This window comes from Schistocerca serialis, chromosome 11 (genome assembly GCF_023864345.2).
Source record: "Schistocerca serialis cubense isolate TAMUIC-IGC-003099 chromosome 11, iqSchSeri2.2, whole genome shotgun sequence".
NCBI classification, from domain to species: Eukaryota; Metazoa; Arthropoda; class Insecta; order Orthoptera; family Acrididae; genus Schistocerca; species Schistocerca serialis.
In genome coordinates, this window is record NC_064648.1 from 71422056 (window position 1) to 71447805 (window position 25750).

The following is a 25750-nucleotide window of genomic DNA, read 5'->3' on the forward strand; positions in this document are numbered from 1 at the left end:
GGTGAAGGAAAGCAGCTGGATAGGAGGCTGATGCTGATGCCACTGCCAAATGGGTCGCAAGATATTCTGCAAGAACTAATGGGTCCGTACAAAGGCCATCTCGGAGGTGAAGGCCTGGGAGGGTGGACTGCCGATGGCAACCTTGGAGAGAGTGAAATGTAGCCCATACCCGTGACAGACAGACAGTAGAACCAAGGGAAGAAACTAATCGTTCCCAACATATCCGCTTGCTCTGTTTGATTAAATAACGGGCTTTAGCACAGAGGCGTTTGAAGGTAGCAAGGCTGGCTACGGATGGGTGCCTCCGTGTTGCAAAGCTCGACGGCGATCACGGATGGCAATGGCCATACTCCACCACCGGACTTGCCGGCGACGAAATGGTCCAGATGAGTGTGGGACAGCAAGGCTAGCAGCGCGAACAATCGCGTCAGACACGTCACGTAGGACGTCATCAATACAACCCAACAAAGAGGGAGAAAAAACGACAGCGTTGGAAAGACCAACGAGGTAACCTGTCCATCAGGGAGCGGGAAGGGAACGAGATAATCAACGGGGAATCGTCACAATCACAAAGGTCGTCGTGTGGCGACCAGTGTAATGAAGGGAGAAGAGAGGGAGAAGAAAGAGAAAGTTCAATGGCAGAGAAGGTACCATGATTGGCACTGAAATGAGTAGGGGAGCCATCATTAAGAAGGCACAAGTCGTGGTCTGCAATAAACTGGTCTATGAGAAGACCTCGTCTAGATGGAAAGGCACTGCCCCACAAGTGATGATCACCAAGGAGGTGGAAGGGAGGAGGAAGTTGATGAAGGACAGTTAAGGCAGCAGGTGTAAGAGTCCTGTCAGGAGGGAGATAAATATTGCAGACCGTGACCTCAGAGTCTAGGTGGACCCTAACAGCAACCGCTTCCAATGTATTTTGAAGAGGAATCCACGTGCTAGCAATTTCTGTACGGACCAACGTACAAACGCCACCAGAAGCCCGCAAGGGTCCGACCCAATTTCGACAGAAAACACGGAACCCACAGAGGGTCGGTGAGTGAGCATCAGTAAAATGAGATTCCTGGAGAACCACACAAGCTGCAGAGTGAGACAAAAGAAGGGATTTCAATTCCGGAAGGTGACAATAGTATCCAGTACAATTCCATTGGGGAACCACAGAATGATGATTTAAATGGGGGCTGAACAAGCTAAAGCCAGTCATACTGCTGGGTCCCCACCCATCACTGACAAGGAGGGGGCGACATCCATGAACGACAGGCAGAATCCGGTTGTGAAGTCAGGGATGGGACCTCCGGTGACACCAGAGGCTCTTTGTCCCGGGACTTACGTGTCTTCTTTTCAGGCTGAGAACGAGGAGGGCTGTGTGGCATATAGGAGCCAGCTGCAGCAAGGTCAGGAACAGAAAGAGACCAGGCGACATGAGGGCCAACAGACCACGCCTCTCGCGGTCGTCACGTGGCAGAAGACCTTTGGCCTGGTAGGTGCTGGGAAGGGGCATCCCGGGAGAGGCGCCCTTGACCGGCATACGCCGAAGGAGTGGGACATTTCTCCAGCTGGGGAGGGGCAGCAGCGCCCAGAGGAGAAGTTGTGGGAGCCGCAGGGGAGGGGGGGAGGAGAGGGGTCCAGGATGGGGGTAAGGAAGGGGGAGGAAGGGGTGAAGATGTAACCAAAGCGTAACTAGATGTCATGGACACAGGGTGAAGACGTGTATACTTCTTACGGGCCTATGTGTAGGTTAAACGATCGAGGGACTTCTACTCCTCTATCTTCTTTTCCTTCTTATATACTGGGCAATCTGGTGAATGTGGAGAATGACTGCCATGACAATTTACACACAGGAGGGGGAACACAGAGACTCCCATCATGGAGTGGACGTCCACAGTCACCACACAGAGGGGCCTGAGAACAGCAGGAAGATGTGTGTCCAAAACGCAAGCACTTAAAACACCTCATAGGAGGTGGGATGTACGGCTTCACATCACATCAATAAACCATAATATTAACTTTCTCAGGTAGGGTATCCTCTTCAAAGCCCAGGATAAAGGCACCAGTATCAATGCGATTGTCTTTAGGACCCTTCTGAACACGCCGAACAAAGTGAACACCCTGCCGTCCGAGATTGTCCCGAAGTTCCTTATCAGTTTGAAGGATGAAGTCCCTATGAAAAATCACACCTTGAACCATATTTAGAGGCTGGTGGGGGGTAATGGACACAGGAATTGTGCCAAGCTGGGTACAGGCACAAAGAGCCACAGATGGGGCAGCTGAAGCAGTTTTGATTAGCAATGAACTTGACTGCATCTTGCTCAGGGAGTCCACTTCACCAAACTTGTCTTCAATGTGATCCACAAAGAATAAAGGTTTGGTATTGGTGAAAGTATCTCCATCAGTCCTGGTGCAAACTAGATAACGGGGGAAAGGTTTCACCCCTAGCCGACAGGCCTGACCCTCTTCCCAGGGGGTAGCCATGGAAGGGAAGGCTGAAGGGGCAAGAGAAGCAGCACTTGAAGAATCAGTTCCACGCAGAGAGACAGCCGCGGAAGAGTGGCCCGAGTTCTGGACCCATATGCGTTTCATTTGCATAGCGTCCGCCCTGATACCACCCACTCCGATCTGGGGCTCTCCTCACGGGCGCCACCCAGCCACAGCAAGGGCCATCTGGCACGGTGGCCATTGCCGGGAGTTCTGATGCTCCAGGATGACGAGCAACCACTCCAAGGAATGCATGAGGTGGTCACAGCTCAGGTATCAGAAGTGTGATCCCTGTGTGTTCAGGGGGCTCAACCGGAAGGGTACATAGCGACCCCACCACACGGGCGGGCTACCGTGCTGGCTATGCACCCTGGCATCAGACAACGACGTGAAAGAAAAGGTGGAATTTACTAGGAGAGTGCACGTCAGAGACACTAGGTAAGGTGCTCTTCCCCAAATGGCTCACACTATGGAGGAGAAATTTCGTAATGGAGGTCAAACATCAGAGGGGGACCAGGGAATGCCAAAAGGAGGAGATGATTACGCAACAAAGCCGAATTGTAAAACCATCAGAACCAGGAGGATAGTGGGGGCCAACATAAGCAAGGACACCAAGAGAGGGAGAGGAGAGGGAGACGGGAAAGGAGTAAGTAGGGGAAAGGAGGGGAAGGGGGAAGGAAATGACGCCCTGGAGAGAAAGAAGGCTGCAATAGCTCGGGGCCCTGTGCTAGCCATGCACGTATCCACAAAAAAGTTGTGGACCCCCTGGTGGGTCGGAAGCCGGGGTCTGTAACATTTCCCTGATGGATGCCTAAGAAGAGGATTGCTTCTCAGGCGGCGGCGGCGGCGGCGGCGGCGGCGGAGGAGGAGGAGGAGGAGGAGGAGGGGGGGGATGGCCCCTGGGGCAAAGGGGGCAGGGGTCACGAAGGAGGAAGATTTGGAAGGGAGGGATTTGGAAGGCGGAGGCATAGACCCTGGATGGGGTGAGGAGATGGAGTGGGGTGAGGATACTGCGGAAGGAGTGGACACGACCGAAGCAAACGACATTGCCAACATCATGGGATGGAGGCGGTCATATTTCTTCCTGGCCTCAGAATAAGACAGACGGTCCAAGGTTTTCAATTCTTGTATCTTCTTCTCCTTCTGATAGACAGGGCAGTCGAAAGATCTAGGCGAGTGGAGGCCAGAACAATTGACGCACCAAGGTGATGGGGTGCATGTATGTCCCTCATGAAGAGGACGTCCACAATCGCCACAAAGGGGTTCAGCTTCGCACCGTGACGACATACGCCTGAAGTGCAAACATCAAAAGCATCGCATAGGAGGTGGGACGTAAGGTCGCACGTCGCACTGGTAGCACATCACCTTTACCTTCTCCAGGAGAACATCACCCTCGAAGGCAAGGATAAAGGCCCCAGTGTCGACGCCACGATCTTCGGGGCTGCACTGGACTTGCCGGACGAAATGCACGCCATGGCGCACCATGTTGGCCCTGAGCTCCTCATCAGATTGCAGCAGGAGGTCCCGATGTAAAATAACCCCTTGCGTCCTATTGAGTATCAGATGTGGGACCATGGACACTGGGATGTACCCTAGTCGGTGGCATGCTTGGAGCGCCGCCGACTGTGTAGTGGAGGTGGTCTTAATGAGAATGGACCCCGAACGCATTTTACTAAGAGCCTAGATTTCTCTGAAGATATCCTTGATAAGCTGTACAAAGAACGTGGGCTTGGAGGTGGCGAACGTCCCTCCATCGGTCCGAGAACAGAGTAAATAGTGGGGGAAGTATTTCGCCCCAAGCTGGCGAGCCTGTCCTTCCTCCTAGGAAGTGGCCAAAGGGGAAAGGCAGAAGGACCAGAACCAGAGATGGAGACAGAACCTTTCTTCTTACAAGACGCGGCCGCAGAGCGACCTGATGCATGTTGACGTTTCATCTGCAAAACGTCCACCCCAATACCACCCACTCTGACCAGGGGCTATCCCCACAGGCGCCACCCAGCCTCAGCAAGGGCCACCTGGCAGGATGAAGGAGGAGGAGGAGATTAGTGTTTAACGTCCCGTTGACAACGAGGTCATTAGAGACGGAACTTAAGCTCGGGGGAGGGAAGGATGGGGAAGGAAATCAGCCGTGCCCTTTCAAAGGAACCATTCCGGCATTTGCCTGAAGCGATTTAGGGAAATCACGGAAAACCTAAATCAGGATGGCCGGAGACGGGATTGAACCGTCATCCTCCCGAATGCGAGTCCAGTGTGCTAACCACTGCGCCACCTCGCTCGGTGCCTGGCAGGATGACCATTGCTGGAAGTCCTGATGCCCCAGGTAGACGGGCATCTACTCCTTGGCTTATGTGGGGAGGGTGCAGTTCAGGTATCGGCAGTACGATCCCTGTGTTGTTAGGGGGGCTACAACCTAGAGGGTACATGACTACCCCACCACAATGGGCTGACTACCGTGCTGGATTTTGGGTGCCATGGAAAGTCCATTATGATCAAAGGCGCAGATGGGGATGCACTACGGGCGTAACCTGTGCAACCCATCAGGTGTTCAGGCCCAAATTGATGAACAGTGGGTGCAGTTACGACGCCGTTACGATGATGAGTGTCAAGGTCTTAGTGCACTGAGGACCGGTGATACACCACGTAATGTATCCTTCCCCAAGAGGCTCGTACTTCTGTAGAATTTTAAAAATGGAGGTCAAACACCAATGGCGACCATCACATTGAAGGCTGAAACGGATGAAACTCCTTTTAGTCACCTCTTACGACAGGCAGGAATACCACAGGCCTATTCTTACCGCGGACCCGCAGAGGGATATTTGTTGGAGACAGCATGTGTTGGCTTAAGACTGAAAATAAGGGTTAAGAAAGCTGAATTTAAATCTTATACTGGTTAATGGCTGTAAAATTAATATAAAAAACGAATGACGCATAATGTCCCTAGTAAGTTGTTTCTTAAATTTATTGCAAATTAAATGCACCAGTAGCAAGCTGTACATATAACGTTCATGGTGCAACAAAAGTATCTTAGTGATTTTCCTATCACGACATGCACTGAAGATCGTTATCAGCTGTCATCCAGTCTGACCGTACTGGAAGTGTAGAGGAAAAGAGAAGGAAAATTCATTGTGTAGTAGGATCTAAACCACAAACCTCATCTGTTCTACTAAACGAGGTGTGATCTTATAGAGAGATTCAAATTTGTCGATATATGCGGAACAAATGCCACCATGACAAATGGTTTTTGGGTGGGATACCCAGCACTTTAAATAACAGCAGCCTCAGTCTGTTTTCCTATCCCCTTGCCGGGCTGTTTGCTAGCTATGCAGTCCATTTCTCTTCACCATAAGCTGTTAACCTCTAGCAAAGTTGGTACTTTTTTGCATTGTTCATAAGCTCACACAATTTCTGCCATACAACACATTAATCACATTTCCCGGGCATTTATACTGTGTACATGTTGCTGCTTTTCCTCTGGCATAGATATTACAATTCTACTCATCTCAGTATTACATACTTCTTGCCGCAACTTGCAAACAGAAAATTGGACATTCAAAATTTGTTGTGTGTATCCTTTCATCCTCTGCCTCGGCAATGTCATTGCTTTCTCATCAACAAAAAAATTTAATTTTGTTAACAAGTTTCGACCACCCCATAGCATTGAGCACAACTTTAACTGGAACATGGCTGTGTCTAGTCATAAGAAATAGTTCATTCCTACTGCTGCTTGGTATGTGTTTCACATTGCTGACTAATACATTATTTTTGAAAGTGGTAGTGGAAGTACTATGGCAACATGACACTAAGTAGACAGGTATGTCATTCTGCCTGCAAGGGAGCTCATAGGTGGACTGCACACCTTGAGGAAAAGTTGAGGGGCAGAGAGAAAGGGCAAGGACGAGACAGGCAGAGAGAGTGGGTGAGAAGATGGGAATTTGGTGGGTGAGGAGGAGACAGAAGAGTGACAAAGGAGGGGATGGAATGATTGTGGTAGGAGAAGATGGACTAAAAGATTGGAATATATACCTACCCTGGCAATACCACGAACTCAGCTGGTTACTAATATACTGCTGATCTCTAGAAAATTCACGATCTATGATTATTTCAATTAGCCAGTGACTTTCCTCATTCTACATGCAATATTAGTGATGTGAATGCTGGAAATATTCTCCAGATCATCCCACCCCAAACTTAGTCTGGGATCCTCACTGATACAATCTCTGTGGCAAAATACTCCCAACCGACCTTCAAGAAAATAACAAAGAATATTCGAATTAATACAGCTTGTGCAAATCTGTCCATACAAAGACAATTTGCTGATCAGCTTTTCTAACTCACATTCCCAAGATTCCACCTTGTGGTACATTTCACTGTGCTCTTTGCAGAGACACTGACAGCTCTCTCCTACACTGTATACTTCACAGCACAGCACTTACTGACTGACCATCATCTGGCGACCTAGAAATTTGCCTCGAGTTGCGGTGTTATGCTTCTCCCATCCACACACCATTTATCACTCGTCATCAGCCTTCACCTGCCTATTGTTGCCCGCATTTAACCTATTATCTTGTTGTCACACTCACAGCTTTAGCTCAGATGAGTTCAGGCATTTGACACGCATTACTGGACGATGTATTCTTTTGACTTCTCCTCTCCAATCTTCAGTGGTGTCTTGCACTGGACCCAAGATAATGTCCTAGATTTTCAGCCTGCAAATTTTGTTTTGCATTGCCTGCCTGTCTCACAATCAAGGACCTGGTTCTAGAAAGCAATTGGGTAATTTAATTTAAATTTATACAGAATTACTTTAGGACTGGCAGCTAGATATGAAATAGTGTGGACACATTCAAAGACTGCAGAGCATACATTCAGTCTATCCCAAGGGATAGACCTTCACCACACTGCCAATATACTATGCAAGTGTAGTACAGTTCAGTTCTAGGCAGCTTGCTGTCCTATGGAATCGCTCACTGCACTACGAGTTTCTGTTTGTGTTCATTTTGTACACTTATAGGATTGAAATTTTACCTGTCATTACTGTTATCAGTTCTGGAGTGTGCAGTGCTTAAGAATGTTAAAAGCCACTTCAGCAAATGTTATTCAGTGGATATATCGACATCACTCTTGTTCAAGGCATTGCTATATAAAACAAAAATCAGTTGAGATAAATGGTTTGTGCATAATCTGCCTACATCATCAACATGTGTTGTTGACAAGAACCTTATACCAAAAAAAAAAGGAGGAAATTATTGGCTTCAGTATCTGTAAGTGGAAGTAAGTGAAACATTTAAAAAGATGGAGCATATAAATCCAATACCTCTCCATAAACCACAGTTGTCCACATACAAAAACTGACAGGTTGACAAAAACATACAGGCATAAAATAATTAGGCTGACAAGTTCTCACTGGCACGTCAACCCAACAGAATTGATATGGACCTAAATTGACAATTATGTTGCAAAACAGTGACGAAACAAGTAAAAAAGGTACACTGTCCACAGTTGGGGAACTCAGTAATGAAGCTGTTAGGAAAATTACCAGGGAATGTGTGGTATATTTACGTGCAGAGCAGACTGTATTTTCATAAATTTTAATTGTTACTAAGAAGGCTGTTATTGGCAACTACAATCAAATGAAGTGCACCTCAGAAATTCAGCACTAATGACACTAACAAAATCTTCATTGTTTCCATCATAATAGTTGCAATTGGAAGGTAGTGAATGATGTTATCACTACTTTTCTTACTTTCATACTTATATTTCCATACCTCTACCAAAATGGGTAACTTCCTTGCTACAAAGATTTGTAATGTTTGATCAGAAAATGTAATGTCATGTTAGCCGTAAATGCTGTGCTGTGTTTCTCTCAACAAAACGGATGACTGATACCGTATCACATGAGCAGAGCCTCACACACAATGTTTAATTTAAATTAATCTTATGTTATACATGTCTGACAGAATTTGGAGCTGTTGAAAGTAAGATATATTCTAAATATTTTGTTAACACAATTTGGTCATTTAAACTCAGTAACAAAATTTCCCTGTAAGTCAAATTTTCAGGAACATTGAACAATGCATTTTCGAAAATATTGTGCATATAAAATTAAAAATTTACTGCCACAAACACATCTAAAATGAGAATGTAGTGAAACTCTTCCAGAATCTATTGATCCCACTTCCACCTTTGTACACTGATTAGTATGCAAATTTGAGTGTGTTCAATGAAATGTCAGATCATGCAAACAGTCAGGGAAGAATGCAGCAACTTCGTTTTGCATCTCCATGTGTTCCTGCTGTAGTGTCAATCCCAAAGTAATTGTGAGGAGATTATACATCACATGCCTCAGTTTTAATTTCACTGGAGATTGTGATTTTACACAATCATTTTCACAATTTAAAAGTTACTGATGTACTAATGCTATAGTGCTTTACATTCAGCCTTGTGTCAACAGTTCTCAATGGTGGCAAACGTGAAATTCAGTATGAAGTGGCACACACTGCATTACTCCAGAAGGAAGAACCACCATATATGTTTCCTCGGATAATGCTCTACAGACCAACTTTCATACATGCTACAGACAACCTTCTTAGCTCTGGAATTTGCCATGACTGTGCCAAGCACAGATTCTCCCATTCAATTTATCACTGTTAATTTCTCAAGTATTATGTTGAATGCACTTGGACAATGACAACGATGTTTTTCAACACACTCGCAGTGCTGTGCAATCATTGTCTGCGAGTACTGTGATCTTTAAGAAATGGGTTTCTTATTCTCTCATAATCTCTCCCAAATGTGTATCATAATAAATGTGTGATTATAGTCCATATCCCTGCCTATTAATATCTGATTCTTTGTACACCTACATCTACACTAGACTAGTCACCTAATGGTGCATGCCAGAGGGTACTTCTGATACCACTACATCCGTTACTTTACTATTTCCTATTCTATTTGAAGGTGGTGTTTGGAGAGAACAATTGCCAGGAAGCATCTATATTAGCTCTAATGCCTCCTATTTTGTTGCCAAAATTATTTTGCATCAAAAAGGCACTTCTTTATCTACTAGTTTAGAGTTGCCAGTGCTTGATGAGGTTCCACAATTGACTACATAACAAGATTAACTACACTCCATTTAAAGTTCCTATATGATGTGTGTAATAGTAGCATTTTTCCCCAAGTGAGAAAGAAACACATCTGACTAGTTCACTACCTCATGTCTGAACACTTATCCTATCATCCTGCCCCTTCTTTTTGTCAGCATTTTCCATACATTTCTTTCCTCGACTGTTCTGCTGAGGACTCCATATTCCTTGTAAGTTCACTTAATTTTCAGCAGCATTCTCTAATCGCACATCTGAAATGTGTGAGTTCTGTTCTTTTTCATTTTCCAATCACGCCTACCCAGTAAAAATTCTAATACTCACCACAACTGATCTTAGTCCACAGAGCTGGATACCATTACAAAACAGATTTCTACTAAGTATTACAAATTTTTGTAAATAGCATCAAATTTAACTGTAGGCTTTCCCGGCGTAAACTGTTGATGAAGGTTTCTCGGGTCTCCAGCCGGGTGGTAGCATTGACATCTTGCAATGTTTTTGACAAAAAAGGAGATGAATGACACCAGAGCCATGGTCAATTTGACTCGAAAAGAACTAGATGCTGCCACGATCGCAGTCCTAAAGAAAGGACTGAATTTTGCCCCCATCCCCAGAACAAACTCGAAATGAGACATCATCAGTGGCGTGGAAGAAGCAGTACTAGGGCTTCCCAAGGAAGAGGAAGTCACATGGGAAACTTCCAGAATAATTGACAGATTTCAATTGCCTAAAAATAACATATCTGCGGAAGGACGAGCAGCTCTTTGGTCCCTTAGAGATTACCATGATATAACAATCCTACTAGCAGACAAAGGGAATGCTACAATGCTATTAAGCACTTCCGAGTACCAGCAGAAAATCTGCTGCTACAAGATGAGGCCTACAAGAGGCTGAAGAAGGATCCAACCGCAACGTTAAGTAGAAAGATGATAGCTCTGCTGAAGAAATCTGACTTACCTGAACGAATGAAGAAGCACCTGTACCCCAGAGCACCAGCAACACCAAGCCTCTATGGACTCCCCAAGATCCATAAGGAAGGGGTACCTCTAGACCAATTGTAGACTCCATCAACTCTCACTGTTACGGACTTGCTAAATGCCTAGGAACACTGCTCAAACCCCTTGTGGGGGCCTGCAGCCACCATGTGAGAAACTCGGCCAAATTCGTAAAAATACTCAGGGACATGTGACTACAAATGGAAGACCTACTTATGAGCTTCAACGTGACATTGCTTTTCACAAAAGTGCCCTTTCAATACTCCTTGGCACTTTTAGCCCAGCACTTTGAAACACAAACAGCCAGGCTCTTCAAACATGCACTAACAACCACCTACTTTCAGTGCCACGGGGAATTCTTCGAACAGATCTATGGCGTGGCCATGGGCTCCCCACAGGCTCCTGTGATTGCAAACCTCTACATGGAACATTTTGAGGAGGAGGCCCTTCAAACTTCCAGACAGAAACCAAAGCACTTCTTCCACTATGTCAATAACACTTCTGTCATATGCGGACATGGCAAACAGGTGCTAGATGATTTTCTGGAATACCTCAACAACATCCATCCGAACATCAAATTTACAATGAAAATGGAGGAAAATGGCTGGCTCCCCATCCTTGATATTTTAATTAAGAGGAAGGCAGATGGTTCACTAGGCCATGCAGTACATAGGAAGAAGACACTCAGATCTATACCTTCATACAACAAGCTGCCACCATCCAGCACAGAGACAAACAGTACTGACCATCCTGGTACATAGGGTGCATGCCATTTGTGACAAAGACAGCCTGTCATCCGAGCATTAACACCCGAGGGAAGTCTTCCACCAAAATGGCTACAGTGAAACGCAGATCAACAGGGCGCTTAAAAGAAGGAAGCAGAGAGAACCCCAGAAAAAGATGATGGAGAAGGAGACGAACGTCTTGCATTCCTTCCATACACGGTTCTGCTCCCGGTCAAAATTGTACAACTTCTGGGCAAATACAATATCAAAACCACTCTCCGACTACCATCAAAGACCAGGGAGCTCCTAGGTTCTACCAAAGATCCGCTGAACCATAACACACCAGGTGTATATATAGCATACCATGTGAATGCGGAAAACAATACATTGGGCTAACACAGCACTGTACATCTAAATGCTGCGGAGATCATATCAGATGTGTGCAACTAGACCACACAGAAAAATCAGCCACTGCAGAACACAGCACAAATGAACACACCTTCAACTTTGAAAACACGAAAGTACTGTGCTGAGCATCTGGCTTCTGGGAAAGCATTATCAAACAATCCACAGAAATAAGGATTCATCACAATCTCATCAACAGATATGATGGATACCAACTCAGCGCAGCATGGAACCCTGCGATAGCGGCAATCCATCGGGGGCATGACCGTCAACGCCCTCTGCTGTGGACACAGACATAATGCTTACACCGAGAACCGAATGTGGCCACCATCCCCACCACTGCAGCCACCCGAGGTCTAGTAGAGGGGGGTGATGGCACATATAAATAGCATGCTCCCCACAAATCTTGACACTATGCCAGAAGATGGGTAATATGACACTGCCTGAAACATCATGTGATATCAATGCTACCATGTGGCTGGAGACCTGACAAACCATCAGCATTAAACTTAGTACACTATGGTGATAGTTAAACTAATATGGAATTTCACAGACTATCACCATAATGTACTAAATTTAATGCTGTTCACAAAAATTGTACTAAATTTAATGCTGTTCACAAAAATTGTACTAAATTTAATGCTGTTCACAAAAATTGTACTAAATTTAATGCTGTTCACAAAAATTCTTGCTATCACAATGTTTTCTCTTTGCAAGCAGTTTGGGATACGCAATGTTCCATTACACTGTAAATTTATGCCATGCATACTGGATAAACCCATTGTCTTTACACAGAGCAAACAATTCCAGTAATGCAGTTTGTTTTTCATTAAATACTTCAGCGAAAAGAAATAGTATGACAAATACAATACTTATCTGATAACATACTGCTTACAGTTGATTGCTTTACCTCTTACATCTTTTCTATTATAGAACTCTGACAGAGACAAATAAATTGACAGCTGCTGCAAGGAAGTCATCTTTGGTAAATTTGTTCCAAGAACGAATTTGAGGCATTCATTATTTATATGTAAAATAAAATTACCATGGGTTACAGTTAGTAAAGTTATGTTTCCTACAAGTTTCATTCAAATACCATTACACACAACCGAACAATATACCTACAGTCAATTGAAATTCTATGAACATTCTGGAGGAGTGCTAATATACTAGGTTTTAATGTTTCATCATTTATGATCACTGAAATTTACTGCACCCAATGCATTTCATGATATCCATACAGTACTTCATGCACAATGCATCACCGATGTGAAAACTTACATCATGTTCAATGCCATCCTCCTGTTTCAGTTCTAGGTCTTGCTTTATATGAAGACTAGGTGTTACAATCTTCAGCGGATCTTCAAGAAACTGAAAAAAGAAAAAATGGCATATTCACAGCTTCTGTCCCTTGCACTTGATTGGTGGTTACACATCATGTGGGGCTAAAAAGCTATTGGTCACATGTATTCACTTACTGGCATTTGGTAACCAGAAAATGTGTCACATTAAATTAGATTTACTTTCATTCCAATTAGTCCATACATTTGAAACCAAGACTCTAATTTGGAGATAGACACATCAGACATCAACCAAACAGAAATTATTCCATCCTTGCCAAGCAGCTACTGCTATTACCCACACACACACACACACACACACACACACACACACACACACACACAATGTTATTTTTCTAAACTAAAATTTTGCTCATTTTGCAAGGGAGACATGTTATTGTGGATAGTTGGCTCATAAAGAAAATTGCACTAATGTAATACCATTTCATTTCATGGAAAAAATTACACACGCCATGTAAAATATCATGGTAAATTTCTCCTTTTCACCAGTACCACTGTCATCCCATTTCATGCATTATTTGAACATTTAAATAGTGTGCCACCGTTGTAATTTGATTTGAGGCAACTCTGCCAGAGATGGTCCCAGTCACCAGCATTGACACAAGGCACTGAGCACGTAAGGATTTGCGTAAGCAGGCAGACATTTCTGCGTATCATTAAGCAAATTATACTATGACAAACCTTAGAACTTCTACTGTTTTACTGCATCATTTATTCATTATTGTGAGGAATTGAATAAATTTATCTGCACAGGAATGCACTGTATTTGCTAATGAATGGAAGATGTTGATTACTCACAGTATTTATGTAGGTGCCAACATCAATTACTATTACGATATCTGCAATTGCATGACTGCGAAACTCCAGTAACATTACTAAACTGAACTGTGTGCTGTATGAATGAAGCCAAATAGAAAACCTTTCGTGTTTGAAGCGTGCAGGAGCAGGAGAAACTGGCCAATTGTCTGCAAAATGCTTGGTGAAGTGTGATGTGGTCAATGGCTTCAAGCTTGTAATACAATTTTATTGAGCTCTCCACTCTTTTCATAAGTCCAAGATCAACTGCAAGCTCTCTTATTACATGTTAAATACTGGTTCAGATGCTAACTCCTTTATAAAGTGAAACATAAAATTTTACAAAACAAAAGTTAGTTTTATGTAACCTAAGCTTTCCGTTATAGTATTTGATTAGCTTTAAATTCTATTCCTCTACCCTGCTATTTAACTTTTTTTTACTGTGTAAGCTCTTACTGTATAATGCTAATATTCACTTTTTGTTTCCTTTTTAGACATTGGACCTGATATTACTAATATTTATTGGAAGTCAGAACTATGACTTGTTAAAATGGAATTCACATTGAATCACTTGACACATCACAATAGCATTTCGTGATTTTTATTCTGGAATTTAAGTTAATTTTATTTTTGGGTGGTTCCAGTCCTTCCAGCCCCCTTTCAGCCTATTTCAATCAATATAGTATAAATAGAATCTGGAAGAAAATAGAACTGGCCATTTATGAGAAACTCCAAATATCATTTGGGCATTTGAATGTATCCATTAGAATCGGCTGAAAGCAGAACATTCAATTACATGAAACGTAATTTGGTTCATATGACACATTATGATTATGACACAGGGGTCTTTTGACACCATGGAATAATGTCACAAACCACTAAAATAAGGAAACTACTGTTGACAGTAGTGTGGAGTGAGTCATGGCACAATGTAGATGACTGCGTCAAGTACATGTCTTGACAGCTTCACGTTTGAAGATGGCACTTTGTTTTTGCCCAGTGTGAATGTGGAAACACTGATGCAGCAAGCTAGTTCAATGCATCTCACTACTATTTTGCACATGGAAGCCACGTAAGTTCTTTGCAAAGTTCTTTTTATTTATAAAGTTAAAAAACACCTCAGACAGGAAATGAAGTTATGCATCTGCAACCCTGGAGGAAAATATGACAATCCAAGATAAGTTGGTACAACTTTTTCATGGGCCATCCCCTCTCCAACCCCTAAGTGTATATTGGTAATACCTGTTGCAGGCTGTAATGGGAAGTTACGATGGCTGAACAGCCGATTTGTGTAGCCAATGACATATTTTTAATTTAATGGAAAGACAAACAGTGTTTAATCTAACAACTACCTTGACATATCAGATGTTAGAGTGGGATCAAAGTCAATTTTCAGGGAAAAAGCCTGTTTGCAGTGGCCAAACAAAAAAAAGTAACAATTTAACACTGGGTTTTCATCAATTATTTTTGCACTTTTCTTTCCAATATTGATTTGTATCTAGCAGGACTGTGGACAAAAACAGGAAATAAGGGAAAAGTGTCAGTTTCAAGCCTAACCTAAACCTCAGAGAAGGCTATATATCAGTCTGTCACAACATAGATCCATCTCTGAGAGTAAGCTGTTAATAGTATTTGAAGAGAGGCAGTGAACACTGCCCTACACCCCAATACAAGAACCTCTTGTAAGCAGCAGAAGAACATGAAGATACAACTATGCAGACAATACCACTCACCAAAACCAGGATTGTATATCAGATAAAATTAATAAAATTTCAAAATCAAAGTTGCACATGTATTCTGTATACACACATATATGATTATATTACATTAGCAGAATTGTCAACATGTATCAAAAGCATGCTGTGAAGTAAAGGCCATCCACAAAATGATTAGTTTGTATATTAATGGCAGGACTGAGCTGGTTAACAGCTGTGCATTGTCTATGATGTAATATCCTCCCATTGGCTGCCAACAATCTGGTCCAGAGACATGTTAGAAATATCTACTTCGTACCATAAACTAGTGCAGTATGTGGACCACAGTTTGTGAAGTTTAGCTAATAAACCTGTCCACAGGAGTTGTTGACTTGAGGAACTAGGTTATTAATGGGGGCACACAAAAGCCATTTGAAGGTAACGTATGTCCATCTAAAGTACCTGCACTTACCAGGTCTCCATGGCTAGGACTAAGAAATGACAGAGGCCCCTGGTTCCCATCAAGATGCCACAGGCCCATAAGCTTTCCAGTGTTCTTGACCTTGCTGGTTTGTCTTGAATCAAAAGGAAAGGGAGGGTACTGGCTGCATGATGAGCAGATTACTGTTGATTGGACATCCAAACCAATGCAACTCGCTTATTTGGACCTCAAGAATGCCTCACTGCAGCATCCATCCAAGCAGTGAGGGGTTGCTCTTCACTGTGAATTCAGTGTCAGAAGAGTGAGACTCAGACACACAGCAGCCTTGTGTAGTGATACACACCACTATGAAGAAATGTGGTGACACCACTGTGGAGAAGTTGATGCATATCCCTACATCATCTTTCCAACAAATGATACTAGCAACTCTGAGTTATTTATGTAACAAGATTAGAAAAATAAAATAATATGTTGAGTATAGAAGTACAGGGCATAAGACGCATGTCCACATCTTGCGTTCGACAAGGTTCCATCTGAGATGTGGTATTCCAATGGTGAGTTTGAGTATTGTATACTACAATTGCTGGAATTTATGATCCACCTGTTATGCCAACTTTTTGTTTATAAATGCCCAAAAATGTTTCAGCATTTTTCTGCCATCATCAGTGAGTACTTTTATTCAGCTACATGTTTCAAGTAATAATGAGCCTAACAAAATTAGATCTCATAACAGTTTATGTCTTTTCACTATTACCTAATTTTTCTACATTTCTAGTTTATATATGATCCTCTATATCTTTCTACGTACTGATAGATTATCATCTGCAACTAAACTATGTTCCTGTGAGTTTGGTTGGCTAATCACCAAATCCCTACCTATGAAGCAATTTTGTTGCACCACAAAATTTCATGTCCAGTTCGTAGAACTCCACTCACAAGCTATAATTCTTTTCTTTACTGAAAGCAATGTTTATATTCCTGTGTCAATCACTATTTATGATCACTTGGGTTTGACACTAAGTTGGAACTTCTCTCTCTTTCCTCTGCCTGTGCCACAGTGAAGGCTCCCTATTTTCTGACCTGTGTTATTCAGTGGAAGATGATAGGGTACCTCCTCAAAGCTCATGAGGGCACTATGGTCACGAAGGAACTAAACAAGTAGCAGGTTACATGCAGAATGCATTTCTTAGGTTAGAAAACCACCTGTAAAGACAATATGCAGGTAAATGCAGATCTAAGTGAGCGTCACCTAATTTTGGTACTGAGGAAAATACATGTCAAATGTCACAAAAACAAATGCAAACCCAAAGTAAAAGTAAAGGTTTAAACAACCTGGAGTTAGTTATTAACATTTTACTGCTCTATTAGGCATTGACTTAGTGGATGTGGTATGCCACTGGCTTCCTCCTACTTCTGAACTCACTGACATAGTAAGTTACATGAGGACCAAGAGCTTCACACTGGAATGGAAACTCATTTTCCACACAGACAATTTGCATGTGAAAAAGTAACAGATGATGCTTGGGACTGAACCCAAAACACTTGAATTTGTAGCCTCACACCCATTCAAGAAGCAATCCTCTTACTCTTAGAAAAGAGTGTAAGCACTCAAGACCAGATCGAGAGTTTCATTAACTAACAGTGGCATTATACACACAATACTGGAAGGAAAACTAGAAATGATTAGCTACAAAATCTGATATTCCATACAGAGGACCCATTAGAAAGATGCACCACAGAACACAGGCAGTAATACATTTATTATCTTGAAAAATCAGTACTGTACAATGAGATAAATCTGCATTTATCTCATTGCATGTTACTGAAATTTGAAATCTGCATGCAGATAAGTATCAAATGAGAGGAAAAAAGTAATTTTAAAGTGTCAAATGTGATGTGGAAAAAAAACCATTTCGAGTTCCAACATCCACCCATCATAGTAGATTAATGTTTAAGATATACTCTGGTAAATATTGTATACAATTTCTCCATCATACTGCAGAGACAGTAAGTATATATATATATATATATATATATATATATATATATATATATATATAAATAATAGAAGGAAACATTCCACGAAGGAAAAATATACTTAAAAACAAAGATGATGTGACTTACCAAATGAAAGTGCTGGCAGGTCGACAGACACACAAACGAACACTAACATACACACAAAATTCAAGCTTTCACAACAAACTGTTGCCTCATCAGGAAAGAGGGAAGGAGAGGGAAGGAGAGGGAAAGACGAAAGGATGTGGGTTTTAAGGGAGAGGGTAAGGAGTGATTTGGTAAGTCACATCATCTTTGTTTTTAAGTATATATATATACACACACACACACACACACACACACACACACACACACACACTTGTCAGCTACATAACTGAAGACGCATGCATTCAGATGGGGAGAAAGATGAGAGGAAAATTACATCAATAAAGTACAACATGACATGAGGTTGAGCAAATATAAGCAACATGAGCCATGCCATTTTATCAGGAGCTGTCCATCCACTTCCTTGAAGAGATTTTGAGAATCCATGGAAAACAGATCTAAATTTCCAGAGGAAAATCTGAACTCATTCATCTCAAAATCACATCCTGTGACATTAGCACAGCTGTGAACAAAAATTCCTGTGAAAATCTACAAAACATGTTTTCCAAAAATTAGCCTGTGTAACTGTTTAGAAAACACACACAACAGGGAAATATTTATTCTGTTAGCAATAGACATGCCCAAAATAATAAATTCTCTAAATACAGATATTGGAACATGAGCACTGGACTACTGAAGCATCACAGATTGCTACTGTTAAAAACAAATTCTGAAAGATAGGAACATACTTCTGCCTAACAAACATGGTAAGGTGATCAAACATGATGTAACAGCCAATACACCCAGCATGGGGAATGTTCTGGAACACAGTGAGGACCTGCAAATGTTAACTACATTACATAGTTACATGACAGGAGAGATCTGTACAGCAAATACAAATGAAGCTAAATCCCCTGAATCCCCATGGTCAACCAGAAGTTGAACATATGAGAACCACCAAGACAGCCTATATAAGAAGCCTTCCATTAATTTATAAGCAAGATCATATCTTGCAAAACATGAAACAAAAAATGAAAACCCCAGAACTTCTGAACAAAAATGTTAGAAAATGGATCAAAGACAACTCTACAAAGCCAAGTTGACAATGATGCACATGGTAGCAAAACAGAAGACAGTAACACAAAAGTCAATTACAATGCTTTGCCTTACAAAGTTTCTCCACTAAAGAGCATAAAAATGCATTTCACATTTTTGGCTGCAGCATGGATACTAAAATGACAGATACATAATTGACTAAGGTGTGGACAGGAGGGAGAAGGAAAAACCAAACTTTTTCTACACAGTAGACCACTAGACCTGAAGTGGCAGCCATCAGATTAAATAAAACAAGTGGATTTTGCAGAACAACCTCTGGCAATTGAAGTGTTAACTTTATGGAACAGTGGCTTTTCATGGGAACATAAAAATGCACAGGTCATTTCAGTTTGTAAGAAGAGGCACAAGAAACATGTTTGGAGCGAAAGGCCTGAACAGCAGATAATTTTGTTCTCCTATATGATTTTGGAAAGAAAACAGTTCCTCTGCAAGAGTAAAAATGGATCCTACAGTCATTGATAATAAAAATCAATTGCTCTATTCACTCACAATTCTGCTGCAATGCCGTCAGCCAACACAATTTTGAATACCAGATGATTTAAGCTGATCAGAAACATTCACAATTTGATCCAATGACTGCCTAATATTAGAGAATCATCTATGTAACAGCAGATGGAAAAATTAATTTTGGCTGCACTGATGAGTTAAACCTGGATTTCTTGCATTTTATGGGCTATCACCTTAACCATTATGGGCACACCCCTGCAAGAATAAGAACTTGACTGAAAAGGGTATCTTTCAGATCATCCTCTTTAATTTCCTTCAGATTTAGAGTATTTGGAGTTGTGCTGGAACATCAATTCCCTAAACCAGCACTATGCAGTTACCAAACAACTACAAAAATTTGACATTGAAGATTTCTGAGTGCTGTCAACTACAAAATATTTCCTAATTATTAACACAACTGCTGGTAATTGAGACTATAGCACAAAAATACCTTAATGAAAAAGCTGCTGGTTCGAATCTTCTAGTAAGAACTACTAATTTTTGGAAACTTTCATGTCTACTACCAACTCGCAAATTTAACAAATACTGAATTGTAACAGTTTAGTAAAAATTACATTTTTTTTTTCAACATTCGACGTATTAAAACAAAAATTTTGATACATTTCTACGAGATTTCTTTATTTTCAATTTGATGCTCTCCATTTTTGTACCAAATTGTAATTTTTCAACAATACTTGCATTTGTATGTAACTTATAATTAAAAATAACTTTTTAATAAAGAATGGTTCAGCATGACTTAAAATTACCATTTGTTTTACATATGGAATGTAAATAAAACTAAAAGAACTGATAGCAATAAGTGTTATCTGAACCACCAATTTTATGATTATTATATTGTTATCCTGTGCACTCATCTACAGACAACTGTATAATAAATTTTTTTTTATATTTACCAGCACTCACAAATCACCCAACTGCCAAATACATTTCTTGTTTCTACTTCTATGGAGAACTGTGTCATACTGCTTTACAAAATTATTGGCTGGTCGCTGACCTTAAAATCCTAAACCTAAGATGAAAATCTATTAGGACACACAAGTGACATCCCCTTGGCAGCCCTGGAGGCATGCTTGGCTAGGGTAATAATTAAAGTAACTGATCCTGAAACCAGGAGTTACAGCCTCAAATCTGAGACATAACAACAGTTTTCATCTGTTTGTATGTGTACCAATACAGTATCACAGAATTATCTGAGTGTGGAGTATTACATACCTTAGTAGGATAAGTATATATCACTACAGGGTAAGATAGTTACTGCCTACAGGAAAATTAGAGAGACCTTTAGAGAAAAGAGAAGCACTTGGATGAATATCAAGAGCTCACACAGAAAACCAGTTCTAAGCAAAGAAGAGAAAGCAGAAATGTGGAAGGATTATATAGAGTGTCTACAGAAGGGCGATGTACTGGAGGGCAATATATGGAAATAGAGCAGGATGTAGATGAAGATGAAATGGGAGAAATGATACTGTGTGACAAGTTTGACAAAGCCATGAAAGACCCAAGTCGAAACAAGGCCCTGCAAGTATACAACATTCCATTAGAACTACTGATAGCCTTCGAAGAGCCAGACCTGACAGAACTCTACCATGTGGTGAGTAGGATGTAGGAGATAGGTGAAGGTGTTGACAGACGTAAAAATTACCAAACTAGACATGAAAATTATCAAACTATCAGTTTGGTAAGTCATGGCTGCAAAATACTAACACGAATACATTACAGATGAATGGAAAAACTGGTAGAAGCTGACCTTGGGAAAAACCAATTTGGATTCCATAGAAATGTTTGAAAACTTAAGGCAATACTGACCCTACAACTTGTCTTAGAATACAGATTAAGGAAAGGCAAACTTATATTTCTAGCATTTGTAGGCTTAGGGAAACCTTTTTATAATGTTGACTTTAATACTCTCTCAAATTATGAAGGTTGCAGAGGTCAAACCCAGGGAACAAAAGGCTATTTACAATTTGTACAGTAACCTGATGGCAGTTATAAGAGTCAAGGGGCATGAAATGGAAAGAGCGGTTGGGAAGGGAGTGAGACAGGGTTGTAGCCTATCCCTGGTGGTATTGAATCTGTATACTGAGCAAGCAGTTCAGAAATCAAAAGAAAAATTTGAAGCAGAAATTAAAATCCATGGAGAAGAAATAAAAACTTTGAGGTTCGCCGATGACATTGTAATTTTGTCAGAGACAGTGTCTTGAAAGGAGAATAAAAGATGAACATCAACAAAAGCAAAATGAGGATAATGGAATGTAGTTGAGTTAAATCAGTGATGCTGAGGGATTTAGATTAGAAAATGAGACACAAAGTAGTACATGAGTTTTCCTATTTGGGGAGCAAAATAACTGATGATGGTCAAAGTAGACAGGATCATAAAATGTAGGGTGGCAATGGCAAGTAAAGCTTTTCTCGAGAAGACAAATTTGTTAGCATCATCAAGTATAGATTTAAGTGTCAGCAAGTCTTTCTGTAAGGATTTGTATGGAGTGTAGTCTTGTATGGAAGTGGACGACACAGACGACTAACAGTTTAAACAAGAATAGAATAGAAGCAAACATCAAACAATGGAAAACCCAGGATGGAATGTAACAATACCAGAGAAGGAAAGATGCTACTCACCATATAGCGGAGATGCTGAGTCGCAATAGGCACAATAAAAATGATTCACACAATTAAGGCTTTCGGCCATTAAGGCCTTTGTCAGCAGTACACACATGCACCCTTGCATGATCGCAGTCTCAGAGAGCTGAGACCACAGCTTGGCAGTGTGGTCTTAGCTCTCTGCGTGTGTGTGTGTGTGTGTGTGTGTGTGTGTGTGTGTGTGTGTGTGTGTGTGTGTGTGTGTGTGTAAGAGAAAGAAGCTTTTGAAATGTGGTGCTAAAGAAGAATGCTGAAGATTAGATGGGTAGATCATGTAACTAATGAGGAGGTACTGAATAGAATCGGGGAGATGATGAATTTGTGGCACAACTTGACTAGAAGAAGCGATCGGTTGGTAGGACATGTTCAGAGGCATCAGTGGATCCCCAATTTAGTATAGGAGGGCAGTGTTGAGGGTAAAAGTCAAAGAGGGAGACCAAGAGATGAATACACTAAGCAGATTCAGAAGGATGTAGACTGCAGTACATACCTTGAGATGAAGAAACTTGCACAGGATAGGGTAGTATGGAGAGTGGCATGAAACCAGTTGGGCGCTGATGACCACGCTGTTTAGTGCCCGAAAACCTCAAACCTCAAACCTCAAACCCCCTCTCCCCCCCCCCCCCCACACACACACACGCACGAAACCAGTCTCTGAACTGAAGACGACAACAACAGCCTAGGAAGGTTAGAGACTTTAAATAGCAAAAATGGATAGGTTGCATTCAGTTGTAGTACGAACTGAAGTGCAATGGCAGTAAGGACAGGAGTTCTGGTCAGATCAGTACAAGATTATCAACAAAAAATCAAATAGGGATCATGCAGGGAGAGCCCTAGTAGTGAGCAAGAAAATAGGAACATGAGTAAGCTATTATAAACAGCAATGTCACTGAATTACCATAGCTGAAATACGCATGAAGAAAATACAACAATGGTAGAAATGGCAACCAGACCAGCAGAATAATGGAATAGGAAAAAGTTTCATGAGTAATTATTCAATATCTAAGGAAGATGAAAACCAATTCTAGAAGGCAATGAAATTCAGTAGTAGGAACAGGATGCAAAATAGTTAAGAGAATCTCCAATGGCGCAAATGACAAAGGGGGAAGCCACCTGGTACAATTTTGCACATTGCATGAATTAGTCACTGCAAACACTTTTCAAGTATCGTGAAAGAAGCTTGTGTATGTGGAATAACATGGAGAAACCAAAAGGTTTCAAACAGATTATGTAATGTTAAAAACAAAGATTTCAAAACAGGATTCTAAACTACAAAACATTTCCAGTGATGGATGTGGACTCTGGCTAGAATTGTCTTTATCAACTGCAGAGTAACGTTGAAGAAATGGTAAAGGTAGAATTTAAGTACATGGCATTTGGATAAACTTGAATGAACCAAAACTCATTGATGGTTTGAAAATGAGCATTAGGCAAAAAGTGAAAGAGGGTAAGTATACACTGGGTAATGAATAGGCAGCTTTGAGACAAAACAGTGAAGGCAGAAGGAAACATAGGTAAAAAGTAAGGCCTAGTACGAATACCTTCACAACTCGTGAGATATACTGAATTTAATTGATGCGAAGAGCAAATACAAACATGTAGCTATTTAAGCAGACAAAAGTAAATACAAACATTACTGGAATGATGTTGACAGAAGATGCAATATGGCTAAACAAGAATGGTTGTAGGGCAAAGGGGAACAAACTTGCTCCAAAATGGGAAAAGGAAGTAGTTGCAGACAAGACTGGAGATATTATAACATGACCAGAATTTGGTACAGCACTGAAGGAGCGAAGTAGTACCAAGGCCATTGCAGTTGGTGACATTCCCTCAGAATTATTGGGATACATGGGAAAGCCATCCATGACAAAATTATTCCACTTTTGTGCAAGATATGAAATAGTTGATGTACAGTCATACATCAACCAGAATGCAATAATTCAAATTTGAAGAAAGGCAGGTGCTAACAGGTGTGAATACTATCAGATTAATATGACATGCTTGCAACAATGGAAAAGCTTTTAGAGGGTTAACCTTACATAAGATCACTTTCGGTACCAGAAACATTTAACAAGGCAATACTGATACTATGGCTTACCTTACAAGATGAGTTAAATGAAAACAAAATTGTGTTTACAGCTTTTGCAGATTTACTGAAGTGCTTTTGAAAATGTGGAGTTGACTGCACCCTTTGGACTTTGGGCAGCAGCAGAATAGACAGGAAGCAAAAGTTTGCTTGCAACTTTCACAGAAAGCAGGCACCAGTTGTAAGACTTTAAAGACATGAAAGGGAAGCATTGAGTAGGAAATGAGACAGGCTTGTAGCCTACATCTGATATGCACTCTGTACGATGAAGACATGAAGGAAATCTGGAAGAAAGTAAAGCAAACTGTGTGTTTACCAATGACAATGTAATTCTATCAAACAGAACAGGCATCTTGAAACTGTCAATGAAGGGAGGTGTGGGAGGTAAAACTCTGAAGAGTAAAATTGGTTATCATCACTAAAGGAGATTGTATGACAAACATCAATAAAAGCAATGGAATGTAGCTGAAATAAATCAGGCAATGTTGAGTTTCGACTACAAAATGAGACACTAAAAGTAGTAGACAACTTTTGCTATTTGGGCATCAAAGTAACTGATGATGGCCAAAGTATGAAAGAAATAAAGTGAAGACTAGCAATATCAATGAACATGTGCCTAATAAAGAGGACTGTTCACATCTAATATAAATTTAAGTGTTAGGAAGTCTTTTCTGAAGATATTTGCAGTGGAGCCCTGTATGGAAGTCAAACATAAATCATAGGCAATTCAGACAAGATGAGAATGGAAGCATCTGAAATGTGATACAGAAGAAGGCTGAAGATTTGATGGGTAAACGAAACAAAAAAAATGAGGGAGGAACATAGGGACCAATTTCACTAACACACGGAACCTGTTAATAGCACAAATTCTGAGGCTTTTAGGGATAATCAAGTTGGTAATGGAGGGATATGTGAGGGTAAAAAGTGTAGAGGGATACTATGGCTTGAAGACAAGAAGCAAGTTCAAATGGATGTAGGAGGTGACAGTCACCAGAGATTAAGAGGTTAGTGGAGGGTATTCTAGCATGGGCAAGTGCACCAAGCCAATCTATATTACATTCACCAAAATTGAGTCATAGCATAACACTGCTTAATTTCATACAGTCACACACATTCTAGAATTACCTGTTGGTTCACTTGCTCATCCATTTAAAACATCTGCCAGGAGTTCTTTTAAGAAGACAATTTTAGATATATTACAAAAATTATCACATATTTTAAGTGTATGACACTTCCAAAGAATAAATGGCCCATTCTTTTCAGAGTGGCCTTCTCAGTGCCAGTCAGTAAGGTGCATTTCAATTGTAGT

At 41.2% G+C, this 25750-nt stretch overlaps 1 protein-coding gene across 1 annotated transcript in view; it reads right to left on the reverse strand.

Annotated features, from left to right (window-relative positions):
* Positions 1–25750, reverse strand: part of LOC126426820 (zinc finger protein 70-like) — a 120159-nt gene that overhangs the window by 87165 nt on the left and 7244 nt on the right. Inside the window, exon 3 of the mRNA XM_050088841.1 lies at positions 12982–13071. Within this exon, the coding sequence (XP_049944798.1) occupies positions 12982–13071 (90 nt within the window). The remainder of the gene's footprint in view (positions 1–12981; positions 13072–25750) is intronic.